The sequence below is a fragment of the Pleuronectes platessa genome, chromosome 18 (genome assembly GCF_947347685.1).
Source record: "Pleuronectes platessa chromosome 18, fPlePla1.1, whole genome shotgun sequence".
Classification (NCBI taxonomy): domain Eukaryota; kingdom Metazoa; phylum Chordata; class Actinopteri; order Pleuronectiformes; family Pleuronectidae; genus Pleuronectes; species Pleuronectes platessa.
Window position 1 is genome coordinate 1162346 of NC_070643.1, and position 24069 is coordinate 1186414.

Consider the following 24069-nt stretch of genomic DNA (forward strand, 5'->3'; position numbering starts at 1 on the left):
ACAGATCCACTGCAGCATCATCATCCGTTGCCACCTCAGACAGAACAGTGATTATTTGATCTTCATTCTCAGTAATGCAACGTGTCACCTCATAGTGGCTAGTCCATCGGATTTGAATTAGCCTCCTAAGATTAGGAGCATCATATTTTCTAGTGATGTAGTGGTGCTGAAAAAAGTTGTACAAGGAAGAAGACAGATCAAAAAATCTTTTAGTACATTGTTCGCTCTGCATGGCATGCACAACTACCAGGTGCAGTTGGTGGTTGTAGCAGTGAATGTAGGGTATATACTTTCCCAGCTTCTGTTGGAGCAGAGCTTGAACACCTCCTCTCACCCCACTCATCACTGAAGCTCCATCATAACACTGGCTCAGAATGTTGTCAGCACTGTAACCAGCATCAGAGAGGCACTTCAGGATCTCAGAGGTTATGTACTGTGCATCTAGTTGGTCGAGGTCAAGCAACCCAATGAGATGCTCCTCGGGTAGGGAAGCACTGACAAACCTAATCATAACTGACAGGTTTTCGACATTACACCTGTCCCTGCTCCCATCACTCTTGAGGCAAAAACCCACAGCATCAGCATTTTCATATTTTTTTTTTATCTCTCCAAGCACCATGTTTGCCAGTGTGTCAATAATTTCATTTTGTATGTGATTTGATGTATATGATGCATTCCTTGGGATACCCTTGGCGATGCTGGCTAGTTTTTCATCTTTCTCAAGGGTATATTCCATTAACTTAAGAAAAAGCCCAGAAGCAATATCATCATCATCATGACCAGCAGCATCACGCCTGTGTTCCGTTGTTCCACGTAGACTCAACTCATTGACACAGAGGAACTTCACAGCGTTGCCCACACTCTTAACATAGTACCGTTTTTTCTCTACCTGTGTCTTGCCAACCAATAATGTGTCAACATTTCCCCCAGTAGCCTCTCTCTTCTGGTGCTCAGCCCAGAGAGTAGAAGCATGCACATGGTTGTGGGAGGACACATGCCTCTGCAGCCCTTTGTCACTTTCCAGTGCAACTTTCCAGTTGTTGAAACCAGTCAGAGTGAACACAACATCCCTCTCATTCACAGTACTGTATTTGCGACAGGGAAAGCAGAAACATGCATCCCGTTCAGCAGAGTATTCAATCCATGGTCGTGTGCGGTACCAGGCAGGATTGAACGACCTCAGTTTTTTGCTAAATGCACGTTTTGGGTAGCTACTTAATAATAGCTGAGATGGTGCAATGGTGGTTAAGTCACTGGGTAAAATGGGAAGTTTGGGGTTAACTGTAAGAACAGCTGGGAAAGGAGGAGGTAGAGTAGAAGTAGTGCTTGATGGTGTTATGCTAGCTACTGCTGGAGTGATGCAGGCAGCAGAACCACTACTAACGTTAGCTGATGCGCTGCTAGCTACAACACTGGTAGGGGTAGGTGTAGCGCTAGCTGCTGAGGTGCTAGCTAGAGCATTGCCACCATGATCTCCATTGGTAGGGGCAGGAGGAGTATGTTTTTTAAAAGCTCTGAAAAACTGATGCATTGTATATGTAACCTCAGAATGATCAGCAGAATGGAATGCAAGCAATCTCTACACTAGTGTTGTATGTCACTTGTTTACAAGGCTGAGTCCCTGAGGAGAATGAGATACACAAGGTTGGGACAAGTCTGCTGAAAGTTTTACAGGAGTGGAAAAGTGAAGATGGGATTGTAAAATAGCAGCCAGATTGCAGAAATTGGGTGGGGGCGGGGCTTTCTTTAGGGGTCTGCACGCACAGATCATTTGTGCTCAGTCTGTGGCAGGGAGCGGACAGTGCTCTCTCCCCGTGCTGTGACACATGACAGGGACTGTGGGCCCACACACCCTGATCTAGGAGAATAGGCTACAGCTTAGCTACTACAAGAATTTGGTTATGTGGTTTTGGTTGTTGTTGTTGACTGAGCAAATAAAGATTTTCAAGAAAAATATTAACTCTTGTTTTTATTATGTTATTAGCAATTAAGTATGTCACTACACAAAACACTATGACCGAATTTAACAGAGCTCCTTTGCTTCGCAGTTTACTGCTGCAAGCTGCTATTAGAAACCTGACACTAGCTCATTTGCATACTAAAGGGTGATTGGAAGTTGGGCAGACAGCTATCCCTCACAGTGAACCGGCAGCAGGCCGATACACTGAGCAGAGCGAAAAGGGGAGATGGAGCGGAGGTGAGAAACATGACATGAGAAACAACTTGATATATTTTATATTTGAGGGGGCAAGCAAGACATTAAGACATTAAGAAGTGGAGCGGAGGAGAGAAGCATGAGATAATAAAAAATATATGAAATTTAATATATTTTGGGGGATTTAGTTTGAGGGGGCACAACATTTATTTGAGGGGGCCAGGCCCCCTCTTGCCCCTGCCTAGACCCGGCCCTGCACACACGTGCTATGGATGTGGTGTCTCGGGGAAATGCCAAAGCAGACACAGCGGCTAAGGCTGCAGCTCGCTTACCGCCTCCTCTTTCACACACACAATTGGCTGCACTCACATCTGACATGTCCTCCTCTCTCTCTGCAGTACAGCTGGTGTGTGGTATGGTCCTGACAACAAACCCTGTTTGCCAAAACATTTCTTTCCCCATTATGCTAAGTTAACTCATTACAAAGATCACACATCTAAAATGGGGATGTTATCTATGATAACAGAACATTGGTTTACGAAAGGTTTCTCCACCTATGCTCAAAAACATGCGTAATCTGCGCCACACACAATGTTGGCAGGCCAGTGGCTGTAGCCAGCCAGGCAGCACACCCACCAACTACTCAACCTTTTGAACATCTGATGATGGACTTCATAGAGCTGTCATCATCAGAAGGTAAATCTCACTGTTTAGTGATGGTCGATATGTGGTCAAAATGGGTTGAAGCTTTCCCTGCCTCAAAACAAACTGCAAGTTTGGTCACCAAAGCATTGTTAAGAGACATTATTCCACGATAGGGAATTCCTAAGAGGATTTCCACTGACAACGGCAGACACTTCTTGAACAAAGCTGTCAAACAACTCGGTTCTCATCTAGGTATGGATGTGCGAACACACTGTGCATATCATCCAGCCAGTGGTGGAGCTGTGGAACGAGAGAATGGCAAGCTCAAAACTAAACTGTCAAAGTGCTGTGAAGACACAGGTCTTGCATGGACAAAAGTCCTGCCTCTGGTGCTGATGTACATGAGGATGAGAAAACGAACCAGGTCTTTCACCTTATGAGATTCTTTTTGCAACTCCTCCCCACATTGCTGTGGCTCCTCCGTCTTCTCCGCTTCCATCCACAGACTTGTGTGATGATGACATGTTGTCCTATTGTGCTAACCTAACTTCATCTCTTTCAGACATCAGGAGACAGGTGACATCCCCCCTTCCTCATCCAGCTACTGAACCGCTTCACAACCTCCAGCCAGACGACTTTGTGGTGGTCAAGGACTTCCGGAGAAAGAATTAGCGCTCACGCAGGTTGGCAAGGGCCTTACCAGATACTGCTCAAAACCTACACAGCCGTGAAAGTTGCTGAAAGAGCCACCTGGATCCACGCCAGCCATTGCAACCGAGTACCAGCTCCATCGGACCAGCTGACGCCTTCAACTGAAACCACACACACTGATACTCCCACTGATTGAGAAGCACCGAGAGTGGTGTATGATTAACTACACAAGCGTTCTGTCACAACACAGAAGAAATTTGCCTGAAAACTGAAACGATGGACAGGCCACGGCCTTGGCATCCATTTCGTCATCCAGGATGTGTGTTATGCATGATCTCCTTGATCGTAGTTTTGCCCATTGTTTTATCTAGACACACTTCTGTTAAAGTCTCTGATGATGTTACGAACTCCTCTTTTCCTGCAGTGTCCTCTAAGACCCATCCAGCACATGCCAAATTGACACAAGAAAAGTGATTCAGGTCCCCTTGATCCATGACTTATTCCCCATCCCTCCTTACCTGGACACTGACAGCACAGATGATTCTGATTACGATTCTCAAATTTAGTTTTATTTTACTCTTTTTATTTTTCATTTTCATTTTTTTATGTTATTTTCTCCCTCCAGCTTGCTTATGTGTTTCTTAGTGATTTCACTAGACAAAAACAGCTACTGCAATAATCCTTTCAACTTCATATTTTATGATGCCTTAATAAAAATCTCTTCATTTTTAAGGTTGTTACTTAATGAAGTTTGTACATACTTAATTATATATAGATACCACTTCTGTCCATCCTGGGTGAGGAATCCCTCACATGTGGCTCTCTCTAAGGTTTCTACTTATTTTTTTTAAGGGTTTTTGGAGTAGTTTTCTTCCTTACGCTTTATGAGGGCTAAGGGCAGAAGATGTTACACCATGTTAAAGGCCTATGGGACAAATTGTGATTTGTGAATATGGGCTATACAAATGATGTTTGATTGATTAATCAATTTTACTTCCTTACTTGAATTTTAACATTTAACGTTTTATTAAATTTTATTATGAGTTAGTTTTGCCAATCAATACAGTATGTTACATTTTGATAATGGTTAAGGTGATAACCTGATTTTCTTATATTTTCATTTTAAATGCTTGCTCAATTACAGGAAAATTACTTTTTTTTTCTTTCCACAAAAACAGCAGCGGCTACCTATTGTGGCTCATCGCCAGTGACTCTGTATGTAGGATTGCAGACTCTACGATTTTTTTCTATGATTGGATGTTTAGTACTGATGTTGATTATGTTTCTTGATTATTTTTCGTTAGATGATCAAATGGGGGAGTGTAATAGAAAATTCCACTGACCAGTGTCTAAGGTATTGGCAATCCCCTTACTAGGTGTCTCACTGCTGTGATACTGTCTACCTGACAGGATGGAACCCTTATTTGGAGATGTTTTTCTTCTAACTTGTACCAGGGAAGGTAGGGTGAGGTTTTTCTTCTAACTGGTACCGGGGACGGACGGACACAGCAGATAAGACATAGATGATGATCTCATGTCTTTCATGTCTTTGATGTCTCTCATGTAACGCCTCTTTGTATAAGGTCTGGTTTAGCAAGTTGTTGTGTTGTGGTGATTCTTTGAGCACCCGTGCAGGTGAACTCTGCAGAGCTTATTATTATAAAGACTCAAAAGCAACTCCGGTCTGAGAATTTCATTATTTCTAATCTCAAGATGAATTTCCATCACAATAACTATATTTGTATATATGTTTGGATTTTCCTGCATTTTCCAAAAGAGAGGATGGGAGAAGTTGCCATCACCTGCATTTTTACAGAAAATTTGTTGATGGAGAGAAAATCAATAGAAGCTTGGTGGTATATTTTAAGAAAAAAATAGCCCTTCTGCTAGATTAAAATAGAAATGGCACTTCTAGAGACTGAAAGGTTGCAGGCCATAATTCTGTCACTGGCAGAGCCAGATATTGCCCTCAGGGGGACCACAGACACACGTAACTAGCCAAATAATGGTAACTTTCTGACAGAAGTAGAGGTCATGGCTAAGTTTGACCAAGTCCTGAAGCAACATGTTGCTATCCCAGCCATACATCCTATTTAGGAAAAACATTTTAAAATGAACTGATTGCATAATTGAAAAGATTATGGAGCATATGGTAGATGAAATAAAAGAATCCAAATACTTTTCATTACTTTGGATTGCACTCCCAATTTGAGCCATATAGACCAACTTTCAGTTATTATACAAATTGTTGCAATGGTGTACACAACCAACACACCCATAAAAGAAGATTTTATGGGTTTCCTTGAGGTTGAAGAGTCCACTGGAGTAATTCTCTCTGCCCTCATGTCTCTGTCTGGCCGGTTCTGAAGAGACTAGAAGAGCTCAACATCCCTTTTGAAGACTGTAGGGGTCAGTCTTATGGCAATGGTGCTAATTTGAAAGGCAATGGGAAGGGAGACCAGGCCAGACTTCTGGATATAAATCAGAGAGCTTTATTTGTGTCATGTAGAGCACATACATTGAATCTGGTCGAAGCTGATGCGGCAAAAAGCTCAGTAGATGCCACTTACAGAAACTTTATATATTGCTCTCTGCCTCCACTTAAGGATGGACCATCTTAAAAAGCCATGTCAACACAACTCTGAAATCCTGGTCAGATACCAAATTGGAGAGTCAGATCAAGAGTGAAGAGGCTGTAAGATACCAAGCTTCAGGAGTCAGAGATTCACTTCTTAAGGCGAGGGACAAAGCCACAGATCCAGTCATCAATCATCATCAATTAAATTGTATTTGTATAGCCCATATTCAGAAATCCCAATTAGTCTAATAGGGCTTTTACAAGATGGGACATCCTCTGTCCTTAACCCTCAACAAGAGTAAGGAAAAACTACACAAAAAAAAAAAACTTTTAACATAGAAACCTCAGAAAGCCACATGTGAGGAATCCCTCTCCCAGGATGGACAGAAGTGCAATAGATGCCATGTGTAATGGAGAACATCAGAAAGATAAGGGTTTTAGCAGCATTGATTAGAACAGGGGTGTCCAAACTACATCTGTGGCCCGCCATCCATTTTAAATTGGCCCGCCTCAAAAATATAAAACAAAAAACAAAAAAAACTAACAATTTAGAAGCACTTAAATGGCAATTACTTTCAGCACTTTGTAGTTTTGCTTTATTTTTGAAGGAATTGTACTTTCTTGATCGTACACACATGCCGTCAGGGCTCTAACCAGCCACCGTCAGCCGGACAACTTAACACACTTGTCACATTAATCGTAGAATCGTAGTTGTTTTTGGGTTTATTGGATATAGGAAATGAAACAGAAAGTTTAAAGTCCGGAAATGATGTCGTTCCGAAATACTGTCGTTAGCGGAACAATCACAGCCAATGGCTATCCGTAGGCTCTACGCCATACCGACGTGTAGTTATAAAAATCAGAGCTGCACGAAAAGCTCTCCGTGGAGCCCGGAGAGGAGGTTCCACGGCAAAGAAGGCGGTCCTATCTGTCCGTGTCCGTCAAAACAGAGAAGCATGAATTGGCCTTGAGGCGCACTGTCAACGGTCCGCTCCAGGGCAGGGGGGCGTGGTGGTGTGAGTGGCCCAGACCTTCAAATTTTTTTCTGTATGTGGCCCTCGGGATTAAAAGTTTGGACACCCCTGGATTAGAATAAACACTTTGTAGCATAATGGAAGGGCAATGAATTTATGGATTATTGTCAGTAATGGTCAAGTATCTGAGGAGAAATATTGTATATCAAGCAGTCTTGTTGTAATCATAGTCCATGGTCAGCAGCCAACACGATCATGATCCACCATCGAGATCGGATGCCACTATAGTCCGCAGTCATTGTCCACGGCTGCCATCAGGATCCACTATCAGCAGCCACCTCAATCGTGGTACTCCACTATTATCAAATGCCAACACGATACAGGAACCGCCATTATTATCACGATCAGCCAGCATCCACCATTACGATCACAATCTCTGATTCGTGGTCCGCCAATATAATCCAAGATGTGCAGCCGATAAATAATGGTGTTGCAGACTGGCTCATTTTCACACAGTCAACCCAGGAGCCTTGATCTCGTACGCTTCCAGCATTTAGGTCTCCAGAATTCATCATTAGGATTATGAAACAAGATTATGTTTCCAGTGTATGAAACTGGAAACATAATCCAGTTGCTCAAATTATCCAACATACAAAAAGGCCTGCTTCTCTTAGTGTCAAGTTCAAGAAGGCTGTAGCAAAAAATTTGCAATTATTAATAAAAGCATTTTCCCTTGAAATACTGAACAATTTCATCTGTTAAGGTGAAAAATCCAGGGCACATGTATTGATGAGATATTAATCTATTTGATGTGATAAGGATTGAGAAAAGGAAGGAGAAGCTGGGAAGAGGAGCTCCATATGTCTTGTGCCCCCCGACATTCTAGACCTATAGCAGCATAACTAAGAGCAGGTCTAAGACAAGCATGGACCAGCTCTAACTATAAGCTTTATCATAAAGGAAGGTTTGAAGCCTAGTCTTAAACGTACAGATGGTGTCTGCCTCCCGAACTGAAAGGGGGAGGTGATCCACAGAAGAGGAGCTTATAGCTGAAAGCTCTGGCTCCTACTCTACTTTTAGAGACTTAAGGGACGACAAGTAAGCCTGAATTCTGGGAGCGTAGTGCTCTAGTGGGTCGATTAGGTACTATCAGCATTTTACCTTTTGTTTGGTAAATTTAAAATCAACAGAACTTTGGGTCTTTGTTTGAGATCTGTGTTAACAGTTTTGAAAAATGTGTAAATGTAAAAATGTGTCAACACATTGTTGAGAAAAGTTCTGCTGTGATGAAGGTGATGATGAAGATGAAGTGGATCCAGTTTCATCAAGTTAGTACTTTAAACAACAGCTTCATACACATATGTAAGAGCTTTATAGAGAATATCTGAATTCATTATCAGTGATTAAAAAGAAAACGTTAAAATCCATCCAGATGGATTTTGCATAGGGAAATATGCATTAATATATAAAGTCAAGGGTAAGAGAATGAGAGTAAGTTTGATTTAGTCTCTATGGTCGTCTGTGTCTCTTCAGCACTGTAGCCAGGCTGACAGAGAGTCACACCTCCACCGAACCCAGTATTCCTCGATCCCTAAATAGCAATATCTTTATGACCTTTTTTAATGATAAAATTCTAACTATTAGAAATAAAATCAACAATCTCCTGCCCTCAATTGGCACTAATACCCTCCCAACAACAGAGATCTCAAAAACGGCTGAGAATCCTACCCATTACTTAGACAGCTTCTCTCTGATCACCCGTGATCAGTTTACCAAAATAATATCAGGTTCTAAACCAACAACCTGTATCTTTGATCCCATTCAAACAAAATTACTTAAAAAAATTCTGCCCCTAATTGATAGTACGTTACTTAACACAATCAATCTGTCATTATCATCAGGTTATGTACCACGGTCTTTTAAAATAGCAGTAATCAAACCCCTTCTCAAAAAAAAACACCCTAGACCCAGAGGTTTTAGCCAATTACAGACCAATATCTAATCTCCCCTTCATGTCTAAAATCTTAGAAAAAGTCCTAGCCAATCAGCTGTGTGAGTTTCTCCAGGAAAATATATGAAGACTTTCAGTCTGGGTTTAGAGCCAATCACAGTACAGAGACAGCCTTGGCAAAAGTCATTAATGACCTTCTAATAGACTCAGATCAGGGACTTGTGTCTGTCCTCGTTCTGTTAGATCTCAGTGCAGCATTCGACACAATTGACCATCAAATTTTATTACAAAGACTTAAACAGTTAATTAACATTAATGGAACCACCCTTAACTGGTTTGAATCGTATTTTTCTGATCGCTCCCAATTCGTGCAAATCAATGATATGCGGATGCCACCCATTTATAATTGTCAATAAAACCTGATTACCTCAATGTAAACTTCGAGCATGTCTCAAGGACATAAAAACCTGGATGACCCGCAATTTTCTCTTTTTAAACTCAGATAAAACAGAGGTTATAATACTTGGCCCTAAACACCTTAGAGATACATTATCTCATGATATAGCTGCGCTAGAGGACATTGCCCTTGCTTCCAAGGAACTTCGGAGTGATCTTCAATCCTGATTTATCCTTTAATAGTCACTTACAACAAATTTCTAGGACCGCCTTTTTCCACTTGCGTAATATCTAAAAAATCAGACATGTCCTTTCGCAAAAAGATGCAGAAAAACATCGAGACTGGACTATTGTAATTCGTTATTATCAGGTTCCAGCATGTGTCCTGACCAGAACAAAGAAAAGAATTCAGACCTACTTGTCGTCCCTAAAGTCTCTATAGGTAGAGTAGGAGCCAGAGCTTTTAGCCATCAAGCCCCTCTGCTGTGGAATAATCTACCACTTTCAGTTTGGGAGTCAGACACCATCTGTTCGTTTAAGAGTAGGCTCAAAATCTTCCTTTTTGATAAAGCTTATAGTTAGAGCTAATTAGTGCGGCAGAACATAACTTGTTCTATTTTCTAAAATAGGAAGCGTTTAGTCTTAAAAGGCATAGAGGTATTGATGGCTGATCTACTGAGTGGGCCACATGGTTTTCTTCGTACTATTATACAAACCAGTAGCCAGTCAGATATACCTTGAGCCTCAGTGTAGCCCCAAGTTCGGCCAGTATCATTGATTACAAGGCAAAAACCCCTGATGACTCTAAGACGCAAAGGGAATTAATGACACATGACACACGGAGCTTCTCTTTCCAGCTTCTCCATCCCTATCCCCCTTCCCCGGAATCCCTTTGCTTTATCATCCGCAGATCCAGGGCCTCTGTGGCCGCCCCATGGATTGCAGTTTGTGGATCGCGCATCGGGGGTTGCGGTGGTGGATCCAGTCTGGTGGATTCTGTGTCGTGTGGGCTGATCGTGGTGGTGGTGGCGGACTCTGTGGCATTGGGTACGGGCGGAGGACCAGGACCGCAGCGGTGGCTCGTGGTGGGTCCTGGTGGGCGGCGGTGGACGGTGACTGTGGACTGGAGTGGCGTCTGGTCTTGATGGTGGATCGTGGTCCTGCTGGTTGCTGACCATGGACTGTGATTGCTGCGGGACTGCTTGGCATGTCATGTTGGGGTTGTCCTTCGGGATGTTTACCTTCATCAAATGCTGCTAAAAACTTTAATCTTGATGATGTTTTCCTACACATGGCATCTATTGCACTTCTGTCCATCCTGGGAGAGGGATCCCTCACATGTGGCTCTCTCTGAGGTTTCTACGTATTTTTCCCTGTAAAAGGGTTTTTAGTAGTTTTTCCTTACTCTTGCTGAGGGTTAAGGACAGAGGATGTCACACCATGTTAAAGCCCTATGAGACAAATTGTGATTTGTGAATATGGACTATACAAATAAAATTTGATTGATGATTTGATTGAATTTAAACCTTACACTCTGCTTGTCTTCTGCACCACCAATGACCTGTATCCTGCAGAGATTTTGTTACTGTTACGAACGCTCTTATGAATGTACTCAGTCAGTTGTGTGTTTTAATAAACCTCATTGTTCGCTGTGAAAGGTTCACATTTCACTATGAAACTTTCTTTAATCTCTTCAAATCCGCTCAGAATTAACGTGCACTCTTCCTCTGTGAAATATAGTGCACTTCAGTTAACACTAACTTATCAGACCAACTTCTTAACCAGCTTTGTAGTACAGACTCCTGTACAATAACCAAAACCTGTCACTGAACTTGCTGAAACACTGTCCATTCAGATCACCTGAAAACCATCGTCATCAATCTACATGATCCTGATAGGGACAAAAGAGTTTATGCCACAGTAAAGTGAGAAATAATGATTGTCATCTGATATTTTTATTGGCAAAGGCAATCTTTTTTCGTACCAGACCTTTCATGTATCTACTCTCGATTTAAAACAGAGGGAGAATTTATCACCCTAATCAATCAATCATTTAAATTTGATTCGTATAAGCCATATTAACAAATCATAATCTGTCTCATAGGGCTTAACAAGGTGCGACATCTTCTGCCTCTGGCTCACAGGATCCCTCACTGTGAGCCACCAGTGAGGGATCCTTCTCCCAATACAGACATTATATATTTTTTTTCTACATAATACCTGAGAATATTGATGCTTATAGTCTTATTCTATTGCTGCATTTCAGAACATGAAGAAAAATAAAACTAAGGGCTTGCTTGCACCAGCCTAGTTAGTACGGTTGAACACTGGTCTCGAGCTAACAACCGCACTCTGTTCTGCTTCTAAGAAGTGGTCTTGGACCGCCGTCAAGTGAACTCTGGAGCCGTTAATTTCTGGTGTGACACTGTACGAACCGATAGCAGGAAGCGTACTAGTATATTTGTCATTTCATTGGTTTAAAAAAGTTTTCTCTTTCTGTTTCGATGACCGGTGAGCTACCAAACCAAGTGTCAAATGGCAGGGGAGAAACGTGGACTCAGGACAAAGTGAGATGCGTCCTGGATATTTGGGCTGAAGAGAACATATCACAATTACTAGATAAGGTGCACAAGAACACAAAGGTATTTAAAATATTTAGCAAGACAATGAAGTAGAGCGGATTCCAGCAAACTATTGAGTGGTATTGAGTGAATGTAAAAAAACTGCGTCAACAGTACATCAAAGTATATATAAGGCTTTGCAGAAAAGTGGTAAACCTGCATATGAAAAGTACAAATTTGTTCCAGATCAACATCAGCATAAACAGAACCTGACAGGGCTCTACGATGGTAGAATATTAAGGTGGAAATTCGGGGTGGGCTTGTTGAATTTTACATGCCCGATTGAATGACCAATAATAAAGAGAGACGTTTCCACCACTTGGCTTTTGTTTACACTTTCTGAGCTGAAGCTTATCATACATGCCATGGGCATGTTGAACTTGCTTCATAGTACAGGCCCAAGGACTTTGAAGATAAAAACCCACAGCAACTTAACATCAGGTTTGAGTCTCTTTAGATTTTTTAATCTCAAACGATGCAAGCTGGAAAATGCTGTATGCCTGTTTTGTCTCTTTAAAACATAATTACATGAAATTAGTGAACTCTCAGCAGTTAAAACTACTTTAAAGTTAAAAGACTTCAGAAAAACTTGTGTTTCAATAAAATGTTGACATTCACTGTTTTTCTAACGTGAAATTACCAAAAATAACCATATTAGGTTAAGAAGGAATACATGTTAATTACACTTGAGTACTGTGTGATGTTTTTGAATGAATATTGGGAATGTTCTAATACCATCATCATTGAGAGACTCCACTGACATAGCTCTGGTCCTGAAACTGAGGGAGTCTGTGGACTGGGATAGGATCCTGCGCAGCCCCATGGGAGAGCCATCAATAAAGGTCCTACAAAACACACACACACACACACAGATGGAAAAATTTGGTTAGGAACTATTTAACTTATATAAGTAAGCATCAGTCAATATTTCTGGTTGTGTTTTAATAGGATGTTATAAGGTTTGGAAAAACTCCTTAGAGATCTTCATGAAATCTAGTGGAAATATGTGAGCAAAGGATAAAATTCCTTTTTTGATGTGTCATGGTTTATGTATTTATGATAGTGCTTGACTCCTGGTGGTATATTTTGATACAGCAGGTCGTTGTCTCTTGGTTTTTAAGATTTCCAATATTGTTTTGTGACTGGCCCAAATATGTCACTTGTCCAGTACAAGTATTTTATTGTTGAATAAACCTACGCAGTCTTGAAGCTTACACTCAAATGTCAAACTATCACAGATGAGTGAAACTATTTTCTGCTCCTTTTTTATGATTGTTGTTGTTTTCTTTAATATAGTGTAACATTTTTTTTTCTACAGGTGAACAATATATAATGATACAGGGTAATCGAATATACTTCAGAAATTGAAAAAGGCACAAAGCCAATTTGCCGGATTAAGATCAGCATCAGGAAGACAGGCATTGTGTACCCATGCCTGTCTTCCTGATAACAGGTTACTAGCAAGAACATAAGTCTTTGACAGGGAGCATGAGGAACTGACAGGTATAAACACCTGACAGAACTAAATAAACAGAATTGATGAGGGTATGAGTGATAATAAAGAATGCACAGACAGGAATTGTGACATGTGTTCTTGCTTATAAGCATTGTCCTTGTCTACATGGTCTCAGCAACATCACCCCGGAGGATCTTTCTCCACGGTTTGCCTTTTACAAAAGCACAACACAATGGGAGGTTCTCTGCTTAGACGCATTCGTAACAGTAACAAAATCTCTGCAGGATACAGGTGATTGGTGGTGCAGAAGACAAGCAGAGTGTAAGGTTTAAATTCAATCAAATCATCAATCAAATTTTATTTGTATAGTCCATATTCACAAATCACAATTTGTCTCATAGGGCTTTAACATGGTGTGACATCCTCTGTCCTTAACCCTCAGCAAGAGTAAGGAAAAACTACTAAAAACCCTTTTAACAGGGTAAAAATACGTAGAAACCTCAGAGAGAGCCACATGTGAGGGATCCCTCTCCCAGGACGGAAAGAAGTGCAATAGATGCCACGCGTAGGAAAACATCATCAGGATTAAAGTTGTTAGCAGCATTGATGAGGGTAAACATCTTGAAGGATAACTTCAATACGATATGTCAAGCAGTCCAGCTGCAATCATAGTCTATGGTCAGCAACCAGCAGGATCATGATCCACCATCCAGATCAGATGCCACTTTAGTCCACAGTCATTGCCCACTGCCGCTTATTAGGATCCATCAAGAGCCGCTGCCGCGGTCCTGGTCCACCGCCCGTGTCTGATGCCAACGCGACAAAGGATCCATCATTACTACTATGATCAGCCCACACGATATAGAATCCGCCATACTGGATCCACCATTGCGACCTCTGATGCGCGATCCACAAATCGTAATCCATGGTGCGGCCACAGAGGCCCTGGATCTGCGGGCGATAAAGCAAAGGGATTCCGGGGGAAGGGGGATAGGGATGGAGAAGAGGAAGGAGAAGCTGGAAAGAGAAGCTCCGTGTGTCGTGTGTTATAAATTCCCTTTGCGTCTTTGCGTCATCAGGGGGTTTTGCCCTGTAATCAATGATACAGGCCGAACTTGAGGCTACACTGAGACTCAAGGTAAATCTGATTGGCTACTGGTTTGTATGATAGTACGATGAAAACCATGTGGCCCACTCAGTAGATCAGCCATCAATATTTCCATGCCTTTTAAGACTAAACACTTCCTATTTTAGAAAATAGAACAAGTTACGTTCTGCCGCACTAATTAGCTCTAACTATAAGCTTTATCAAAAAGGAAGGTTTTGAGCCTACTCTTAAATGAACAGATGGTGTCTGCCTCCCGAACTGAAAGTGATAGATTATTCCACAGCAGAGGAGCTTGGTGGCTAAAAGCTCTGGCTCCTACTCTACTTTTAGAGACTTTAGGGACGACAAGTAAGCCTGAATTCTGGGAGCGGAGTGCTCTAGTGGGTTGATAAGGTACTAACAGCTATTTAAGGTAAAAAGGCGTTATATTATTAAGGGCCTTGAAGGTGAGGAGGAGAATTTTTAATTCTATTCTAGATTTAACTGGAAGCCAGTTTAGCGATGCTAATTATTGCTCTCTTCTCTTTGTTCTCGTCAGGACACGTGCTGCGGCATTTTGGACAAGCTGTAGAGTCTTTAACGACTTACTGCTGGAGCCTTATAATAATGAATTGCAATAGTCCAGTCTCGATGTAACAAAGGCTTGGACTAGTTTTTCTGCATCTTGTTGCGAAGGGACATGTCAGATTTTTTTTATTTTATGCAAGTGGAAAAAAGCAGTCCTAGAAATTTGTTTTAAGTGACTATTAAAGGATAAATCAGGATCGAAGATCACTCCCAAGTTCCTGACTGTTTCATTGGAAGCAAGGGCAATGTCGTCTAGCGTAGCTATATCTTGTGATAATGTATCTCTAAGGTGTTTGGGGCCAAGTATTATAACCTCTGTTTTATCTGATTTTAATAAGAGAAAATTGAGGATCATCCAGGTTTTTATGTCCTTGAGACATGCTCGGAGTTTAGTTAACTAATTACTAGGGATGAGCGAGTACAGCATTATCTGTATCTGTATCTGTATCTGTTAACCATATGAATTATCTGTATCTGTATCCATACTCGGAGTGGGCGGGGGCTAACCCGGAAGTGGGTGTGATTTAACCCGGAAGTGGGCTGGATTTAACCCGGAAGTAGGCCGGGTTGTCTTGAAACGGGCGGGGCTTTAATAACCAGTTATTTTAAGCATTCAATTGATATTGGTTGATCAGAAATTGTTATATTTATTGCTGATTAGAAAACTATTACAGGACAGCATCAGCATTGAGCTTCAGATCAATGATTTTGATCACAATAGCAAACGAACTATTTACAGAACAAGTTTTGCAACAATGAATACAACACATGCTGTTGCAATTATTAAGTGAAATGTAATAACAAGTGTTTTCATACTCAACATAACTTTCTTTTTTAACTTTGAAATTTTTTTATGATTTTTTTTAAATTTATTTCCACACCAGGTGTGTGTGTGTGTGTAGCTTAATTTGTAATATTTTTTATACCACTACTCCTAGAAAGTGTCAGACACTCAGTGCGTGAAGTAAAATAAAACTGGTTAGAGCCAACTGACGGTTTAAATTTTTTTTAAAAACTCCAACGAACGGCAGAGAGAGGGAGAGAGAGAGAGAGATAGAGAGAGAGAGAGAGAGTAGCCAGACGCTGGAGAGTAGTCAGACACTCAATGCGTGAAGTAAAAAAAAAAAAAAAAAAATCTCCGACAGGCAGAGACGCAACGCGAGTCGCTTTCTACCAGCACCACGTCTTAACGAACCCACGTTTAACAGAACTCTACTGGTTAATAAGTAAGTACAAACTGAAATAAAAACAAACTTCAAGCTGAAGAAACCCTAAACGTTAACGGAAAAGACCCGCGAACCTGAGTGACTGAGAGACAGAGAGCTGTTCTGTGAGTGAGTGAGCAGAGCGGTGTGTGAAGGGGAGGAGCACTGTGACGCTGTGTGAGGATTTTCATTAAGTCCGAGCACAGATATTGACTCGTATTACTCTTATAATAATTTCAGCAGAGTATCCGGCTCATCTCTACTAATTACTTTGTTCAGGTTTTATTGACAAGTATAACTGGGTGTCATCCGCATAGCAGTGGAGATTTACTGAGTATGTCTTGATAATGTTTCCTAGTGGAAGCATATATAATGATAATAAAATTGGGCCGAGCACAGAGTGCTGTGAAACACCATGGTTAACTTTGGTGCGCACAGATGACTCATCATTAATTTGCACGAATTGGGAGTGATCAGAAAAATAAGATTTAAATTAGTTAAGGGCGGTTCCATTAATGTTCATTAACTTTTTAAGTCTTTGTAATAAAATGTGATGGTCAATTGTGTCGAATGCTACACTGAGATCTAACAGAACGAGGACAGACACAAATCCCTGATCTGAGGCTATTAGAAGGTCATTAGTGACTTTTGCCAAGGCTGTCTCTGTACTGTGATTGACTCTAAACCTCTGCGTCTAGGGTGGGTTTTTTGAGTAGGGGTTTGATTACAGCTATTTTAAAAGACTGTGTTACATAACCTGATGATAATGACAGATTGATTGTGTAACGAACTAATCAATTAGGGGCAGAATTTCTTTAAGTAATTCTTTAGGAATGGGATCTAAGATACAGATTGTTGTTTTAGAACATGAGATTATTTTGGTAAATTTACAGGGGTGATCAGAGAGAAGCTGTCTATGTAATGGGAAGGATTCTCAGCCGTTTCTGAGATCTCTGTTGTTGGGAGGGTATTAGTGCCAATTGAGGGCAGGAGATGGTTGATTTTATTTCTAATAGTTAGAATTTTATCATTAAAAAAGGTCATAAATAGGGATGCACCGATTTATCGGCCAAACATCGGTAGCGGCCGATATTCGCCCCGTTTACTGATATCGGCTTATCGGTAATAAACTTGACTTTCACCGATATCATTGGCCGATGTTCATATTTGTTGTAAAACCGCTGGGCACGTGCCGCGGCTGGGGGAGCAGTCGCTCCGTCGCCTTCCTCTCCGCGCCGCCGGAGGCTCAGTGTGCGGCACCGGGAGGTCCTCATCCGGTGCCGCATAACGGCGTCGCTGGTGCGGGTGCTTTCTTTCTCTTGGACCGCGGGGCGGTTTCCATCGCCGGCGCGGAAGGCGGGCCGTTGGAGGGGACCGGGTACGCGGTCAGCGGCGGCCACTCTGGACGCGTGTCGGGCCCTTCTCGCGGATCACCTCAGCTACGGCGACCGCTGGAGGAACCCTCTGTTCGCGCGGGGGGGTCACCCTGCGGTGCGCCTCGGCTGGCGCCTAGCAGCTGACTGAGAACTGGTGCGGACCAGGGGAATCCGACTGTTTAATTAAAACAAGCATCGCGAAGGGGCACGGTGGGTGTTGACGTGATGTGATTTCTGCCCGACACTAAAAACAGGTCAAACTGAGGAGGGCTTGTTAAGTTATCTTGACTCACGCAGTGTAACTTGTCGTAAAAAGTATGAGCGTAGCGTCTGTTAAAGTACTTTATTCTCATGTGCATCGGCTCTATTCATCCGTCTCATGCACAGGTAACAAGGGAATTGACAACATACGTCATACACACAGAAGCCGTAACACATCTAATAAACGGGCAATACTGCTACCATAACTCAATGAGAAGAGCGTTCTCTATAATGATACTTTAACAGGGCTGTTTTAGACAGGGTAAAAAGGTGCTGTTTTAAATTATCCTTGTGGTATTTTGACCAAAATATGTTACAGTCATTTCAATAAGATCCCGAGGAACCATTTCAACTTGCGGTAAAATGGGCATAATATGTCTCTGTTAAATAAAGTTTAGTTAAATCAAAGATTGTTTCATAAATCTGATTCAATTTGTGCTCATTAAAAGATAAGAGTGATGAAGGGCTGAATTTTTTTAAATAGTGCTTTTTAAATAATGATTTAATTATTTTTCTGGCACAAAAAGGTGAATGAATAATAACAAAAAGAAAATAAACAAATATCGGTATCGGCTATCGGCCAGATTGTTATTTTAAATATCGGTATCGGTATCGGCCAAGAATTTCCACATCGGTGCATCCCTAGTCATAAAGATATTGCTATTTAGGGATCAAGGTATATTGGGTTCGGTGGAGGTGTGACTCTCTGTCAGCCTGGCTACATTGCTGAAGAGAAACCTGGGGTTATTTTTATTCTCTTCTATTAGTTTTGAATAGTAGGCAGCTCTTGCTTTGTGGAGAGCCTTTTTATATTCTTTAACACTATGCTTCCAGTCTATTAGATTTTCAACATGGTTGCTGGAGCGCCACTTCCTTTCTAGTTTTCTGGATAATTGTTTTAACTCATTTGTCTGGGAATTATACCACGGAGCTAATTTACTATGTTTGACATTTTTCTTTTTTAGAGGCGCTATTGAATCTAATGTTAATCGTAATGAGTCTGCAGAGCTATCGATGAGGTGGTCGATCTCAATGGAGCTCGGGTTTTTAAAGAATTTGTTCTTTATATCTACGGATAATACGGGTTTAAATGTAATTGGAATTATTTCCTTAAATTAAGCTACAGCACTATCAGGCAGACATCTAGAAAATGGTCAGATAGAACTGGATTGCGCGGAAGTACTGTTAAATGTTCAATTCCGACACTGTACGATAATATAAGGTCAGGTGTGTGGTTACAACAAAGAGTAGGTTGATGTACACACTGACTGAAACCAATTGAGTCTAGTATCGAAATAAATGCTACGCTAAGGCTAATTTTATCGGTCTTTAGGACTAGGTTTGATAAAAACTCAGGGAATTCCATAAAAAATTCGGTATAAGCCCCCGGAGCACGGTAAACTACAGCAAATATGATTGGCTGTTGGTGTTTCCTGGATTGGCGTGGAAGACTAAGAACAAGACATTCAAATGAGTTATAGCTGAGTTTAGGTTTAGGATTAATTGATAGACTTGAGTTAAAAATAGCAGCAACTCTACCTCCTCGCCCAAATTCTCTGGGAACCTGTGAATTTATATGACTGGGGGGAGTAGATTCATTAAGACTGACATATTCATCAGGATGCAGCCACATCTCAGTGAGTGACAATAAATCTATGTTGTAATTGGAGACTATTTCATTAACTAAAATAGCCTTAGTTGACAGTGATCTAATATTTAAAAGACCACATTTAAAAGTCTTAGTTTCCTGTGTTGTTTCAGAGGTTGTTTTAATTTGTATTCGATTTTTGTGTGGAGTTCTCGCTCTGTTATTGTTTCATTTCAATAATTTAATCGGACGGTGGACAGACACGATCTCTATGGGGCAGTGTGACTGATCCAGAGGGAGCGCAGTGAAGTGTTTAGCACTGCAGCTCTGCTTCCTGGTCCCAACTATGGGTTGTCATGTTATAGACTTAGTAATATTCCTAGATAAGAGAGCTGCTCCATCCCAAGTGGGATGAACGCCGTCGCTCCTAACAAGACCAGGTTTTCTCCAAAAAGTTTGCCAATTATCTACAAAGCCCACACCATTTACAGGACACCACTTCGACAGCCAGCGGTTAAAAGAGAACATGCGGCTAAACATTTCATCACCTGTTGTATTAGGGAGCGGGCCAGAGAAAACTACTGTGTCGGACATCGTTTTTGCGAAAGCACACACCGACTCAACATTCACTTTAGTGACCTCCGACATGCGAAGCCGGGAGTAATTTCTGCCGATGGGGGAATTATGATTTTACTGTATTTAAGTTTAGTTTTAGCCAGCAACTTCAGTTTAGATTCGATTTCGCCGGCTCTGGCCCCTGGGATACAATTTACTATGGTCGCTGGTGTCGCTAACCTGACGTTTCTCAGAACCGAGTCGCCAATAATCAGAGTTTGTTTATCAGCAGGTGCGTCGCTGAGTTAAACAAATCTATTTGAAATGTGAGCTGGTGGCTCTTTAATCGTGGGCTTTTTAAGACTAGCACTATGCCCCCTCCGGAACTTCACCCAGCAACCCTGGGCTCCCTGCTGCACGGGACAAGTCAGGGGACTGCTAGTTGAGGCTAAGCTACGTGCTTAGCTAGGTGGCTCCGCGGCTAGCGGGAGCCGGCTAACTACAGCTAACGGAGGTTCTAAGCTGCGGAGCCGAGCTACTAAGTCGCTAAGACTCGCCTCCATCGCTACCAATACACTATATTTATTACAAGTACCACTACTGTTAAGGGAGGCAGAGGAGTAAGTAAACATAAGACAACAGGGGAGAGAGAGAAGACATCGTTGCTATAGAGCTACGAGGGTGAGCTCAAACAGAACACAGAATCACTAAGCACGATAGAGTAGGGGTTGGTATGTAAGGGTGTTTAACTAGAGACCGGTTTTTAGCCGTAGTAATACAGAGAAACAGCTGTGTTTAGCAGAGGAGCTAGTACAGAGAGCGACCACCACCAGCGGCATGAAAACAGGAAATGACGCAGCACGCTTACCGTAATGATGCCTAAATTCAGCTTTACAGCGCATCAACATCGGTGTCAACTCTTATAAACACAAAATCTCTAAACATCTTAATTTGTGTCTCCTGTGTATGTAGCACCACTTTGTCATATTTGTATTCTTGTGTTGTGTGTTTTGTTTTGCATCAATTGCAAGGAAACTGCGGGGCATCTCACTCAGTGTGCGGTACAAGAAAAGGAAGGAGGCTGTGACCTGATCTCATTCACTCTCTCCAGACTACCTGATGTCTGCCTGACTCTCACCTCACATTTTCAGGTACTTTCAATCTGCTGGTGATCCATGGCTTGTTGTTGGGGAAGCAACCTACACTCTGGGCGGGCATATTTCCGTTTTCCCAGAATTAGATGTACTTTGAGATTCAGTCTGTCATTTTGTTAATTTCCTCCCTACGTGGCTCACAGAGTACATCCCATTCTGTCGACTCAAAGCAGTTCTGCAGTGCCTGATTAGCCTCCTAAATCAACCACAGGACAATTTTTTTTATCAGATCTGCCTGGTGGGGGGAGGACAGTAGAATTTGCAAACAGGAGGTCCAGTGTTTAATGGTCTGTATTGGGGAAGTAAACACACTGCTATAAGTTGGGTAGTAATTAGTCTAGTTTTACAATAAAATAATAAAATCTTCAGCGACAACCATGAGGAGTTTTGGCTATTGTGTCTGTAATGATGTCAGCAGCTCCCTCTGAATCAGTGGTGGGAGGGATGTAAATCCTGATCACAATCGCGGTTCACTGTCCGGACTACAGAGATGTTCCTTCACATTAACATATCTGAGATTACAACACCTCTCATTCACATGAAGTGCAATCCCCCCTCCCTTCTTCTTACTGCTCTACATAACATCTCTGTCCGCTTGAACAGGCCCGAAGCCGCTATGGACCAGGCATATTTAAGTGCAGCCACTTCTCCGTAAAACACTAAATGCTGCAATCTCACTATTCCTCCTGTATTGATGAGCTTGTCTGTCTCAATCCCCATGAGACTGTATGTTCCCAATGATGATAGTGTTGTGATCATTTTTGCGCTATCACACATTCATATCTTTCCATTGACACAATTCTTCTGCCCTCGCCATGTGTTGTGCAATACATGGTTTACACAGCAAGCTACCACTTCTGTAGAAAACACCTAGGACATGAGCCAAATTTTAAGTGTTTTAGGGAAGAGACGAAGAAGATCATCCTGATTGAACTTACAGTCCTTTGGGCAGAAGGGTGCAAACAAGCCTTTGAAAGGAAGAGTGCCAAATACCAGGACCTTTTGGAAGACTGCAGGCATGCCTGCAAAGGAATGCAGGCCTGGCTGTTTCCAGTTGAGGTTGGCTGTAGAGGATTCCCGGCCCAGTCGGTAGGGAGAATGCTTACAGCCATAGGAATGACAGGAAAGAAGACAGTAGATCGCAGGATGAGGGAGGCAGCAGAAAGTGCCTCTTGCTTGTCATGGAACAGGAGAGAGGAACTAAGCTAGAAGCCAGTAGGAGGAGATGGCAAGGGATTTGGCCAGAACTGTTGGCCTGCCAACCTGAGGGTGTTACGGTTTAGGGTTGAAACACCCAATGAACGTTGGACACTATCTGATAACAACTCTTCCCTGGCCAAGGCTACATCCACCAAAGGTGAATGAAGGGTAAGCATCTTTTAGATATAATTATTCTCAGTGTCTGTGCTGTCCTTTGTCATTGTACGTTCGTGATTGTCACCTCACGTCATTTGACTTTCCCACGTTGATGGTTTGTCATGCTTTTTTGCTCTCTAATATCTTCTCAATGTTTCCAGTGTCTTCTTATTTTATACTGATTTTGTTTTTTCAGTTTAGCCTTTTGATTGTTTTTTCTCCAAGTAATGTTTCTGTTTGTGGAATATTGGATTTGTTTTTTTAATTGTAAATTTAACTTTTGTTTTACTACTTTATTTGCTTCTGCATTTTTGGGTCCATCTGCTCCTTAAACTCAGACAGGATCATGATGACGGATTGTGGATTATGGTGGCATCTGATTGTTGAGGTGAATTCTGATCGTGGTGGTAGCTGAACTATTATTTTAGCTGCTGATCACGGATTGCTTGTTAATATCATAAAATATGTCTACTAACATACTCTACCATTACTGACAATAACTCCACAATTTTTTTTTACTTTGCTATATGTTACATACTGTTTTTTCTAATCAATGTTGTAAATATTCTTATTTTGTTGAGATATCCCCCCAATGTTTAAATATGGTCAAATTGTCCCCCCCAATAAACTTAATTGTAAACTATTTTCAATATCCCTTTTCCGCATTCGATTTTCCACAGGCCAGTGCCATTCAAAGAGGGTTAGGGTTAGGGTTAGCGCTAACTTTAAGCAGAACAACAAAACATTGGCCGATACATCAAATTTTAATGAATGTTGCTTGTGGCTTTGGTTTTCTGTTTTCGAGCATACACATAAACATGTCTATATAACCACACATTGGACTTACAATACAGTATTAAACATTCCTTTTAATAACAAAATACATAAAAATTTATTTGCGACTTTGGTTCCCCCCAGTGGTTTTATTTACCCCTTTAAAATATTTGTTTGTAGGTAGTTTTTCCTTACTCTTGTTGAGGGCAGAGGATGTCGTTAGAGGATCCGATAAATTGTGATTTGTGAATATAGGCTACACAAATAAAATTTGGAAGTGGACCCAGGCCCTTTTCTAGCTCAGCCCAGAAACAGTGAATTTATGTTTCCTACTATTTGCCTTCAGTTTAGCTCCAGCTCTGCAGGCATCTTCTCAGCACCTTTGGGATTTCAGGCTTTGCTCTGGGCAGCAACACAGGTTCAAATCAGCTGTCCGCATACTTATAAAATGTTCCAAATGACCTGTGCAAGACTTTCTACAAACAGAAACCAAAGTACCAGGATCGTCCGCAAACCAGGGCCGCGCAGCTGTGGCCACATCACGATCTGTGGATCGCGTATCAGAGATTGTAGTGGTGGATCCAGTATGGCGGATTCTGTATCATGCTGGCTAATCGTGATGATAATGGCGGATCCTTTATCGTGTTGGCATCTGATAATGATGGTAGACCATGATCTTGCTGGCTGCTGACCATAGA

At 41.7% G+C, this 24069-nt stretch overlaps 1 protein-coding gene across 3 annotated transcripts in view; it reads right to left on the reverse strand.

Annotated features, from left to right (window-relative positions):
- arhgef1a (Rho guanine nucleotide exchange factor (GEF) 1a) overlaps positions 1 to 24069 on the reverse strand; it is a 135377-nt gene that overhangs the window by 70723 nt on the left and 40585 nt on the right. For all 3 annotated transcript variants that reach the window (XR_008342281.1, XM_053446597.1, XM_053446596.1), the window contains exon 6: positions 12707 to 12816. Coding sequence is in view for 2 of the 3 variants with exons in the window: in XM_053446597.1 (XP_053302572.1) it covers positions 12707 to 12816 (110 nt within the window). In the remaining variant the exon portion in view is untranslated. The remainder of the gene's footprint in view (positions 1 to 12706; positions 12817 to 24069) is intronic.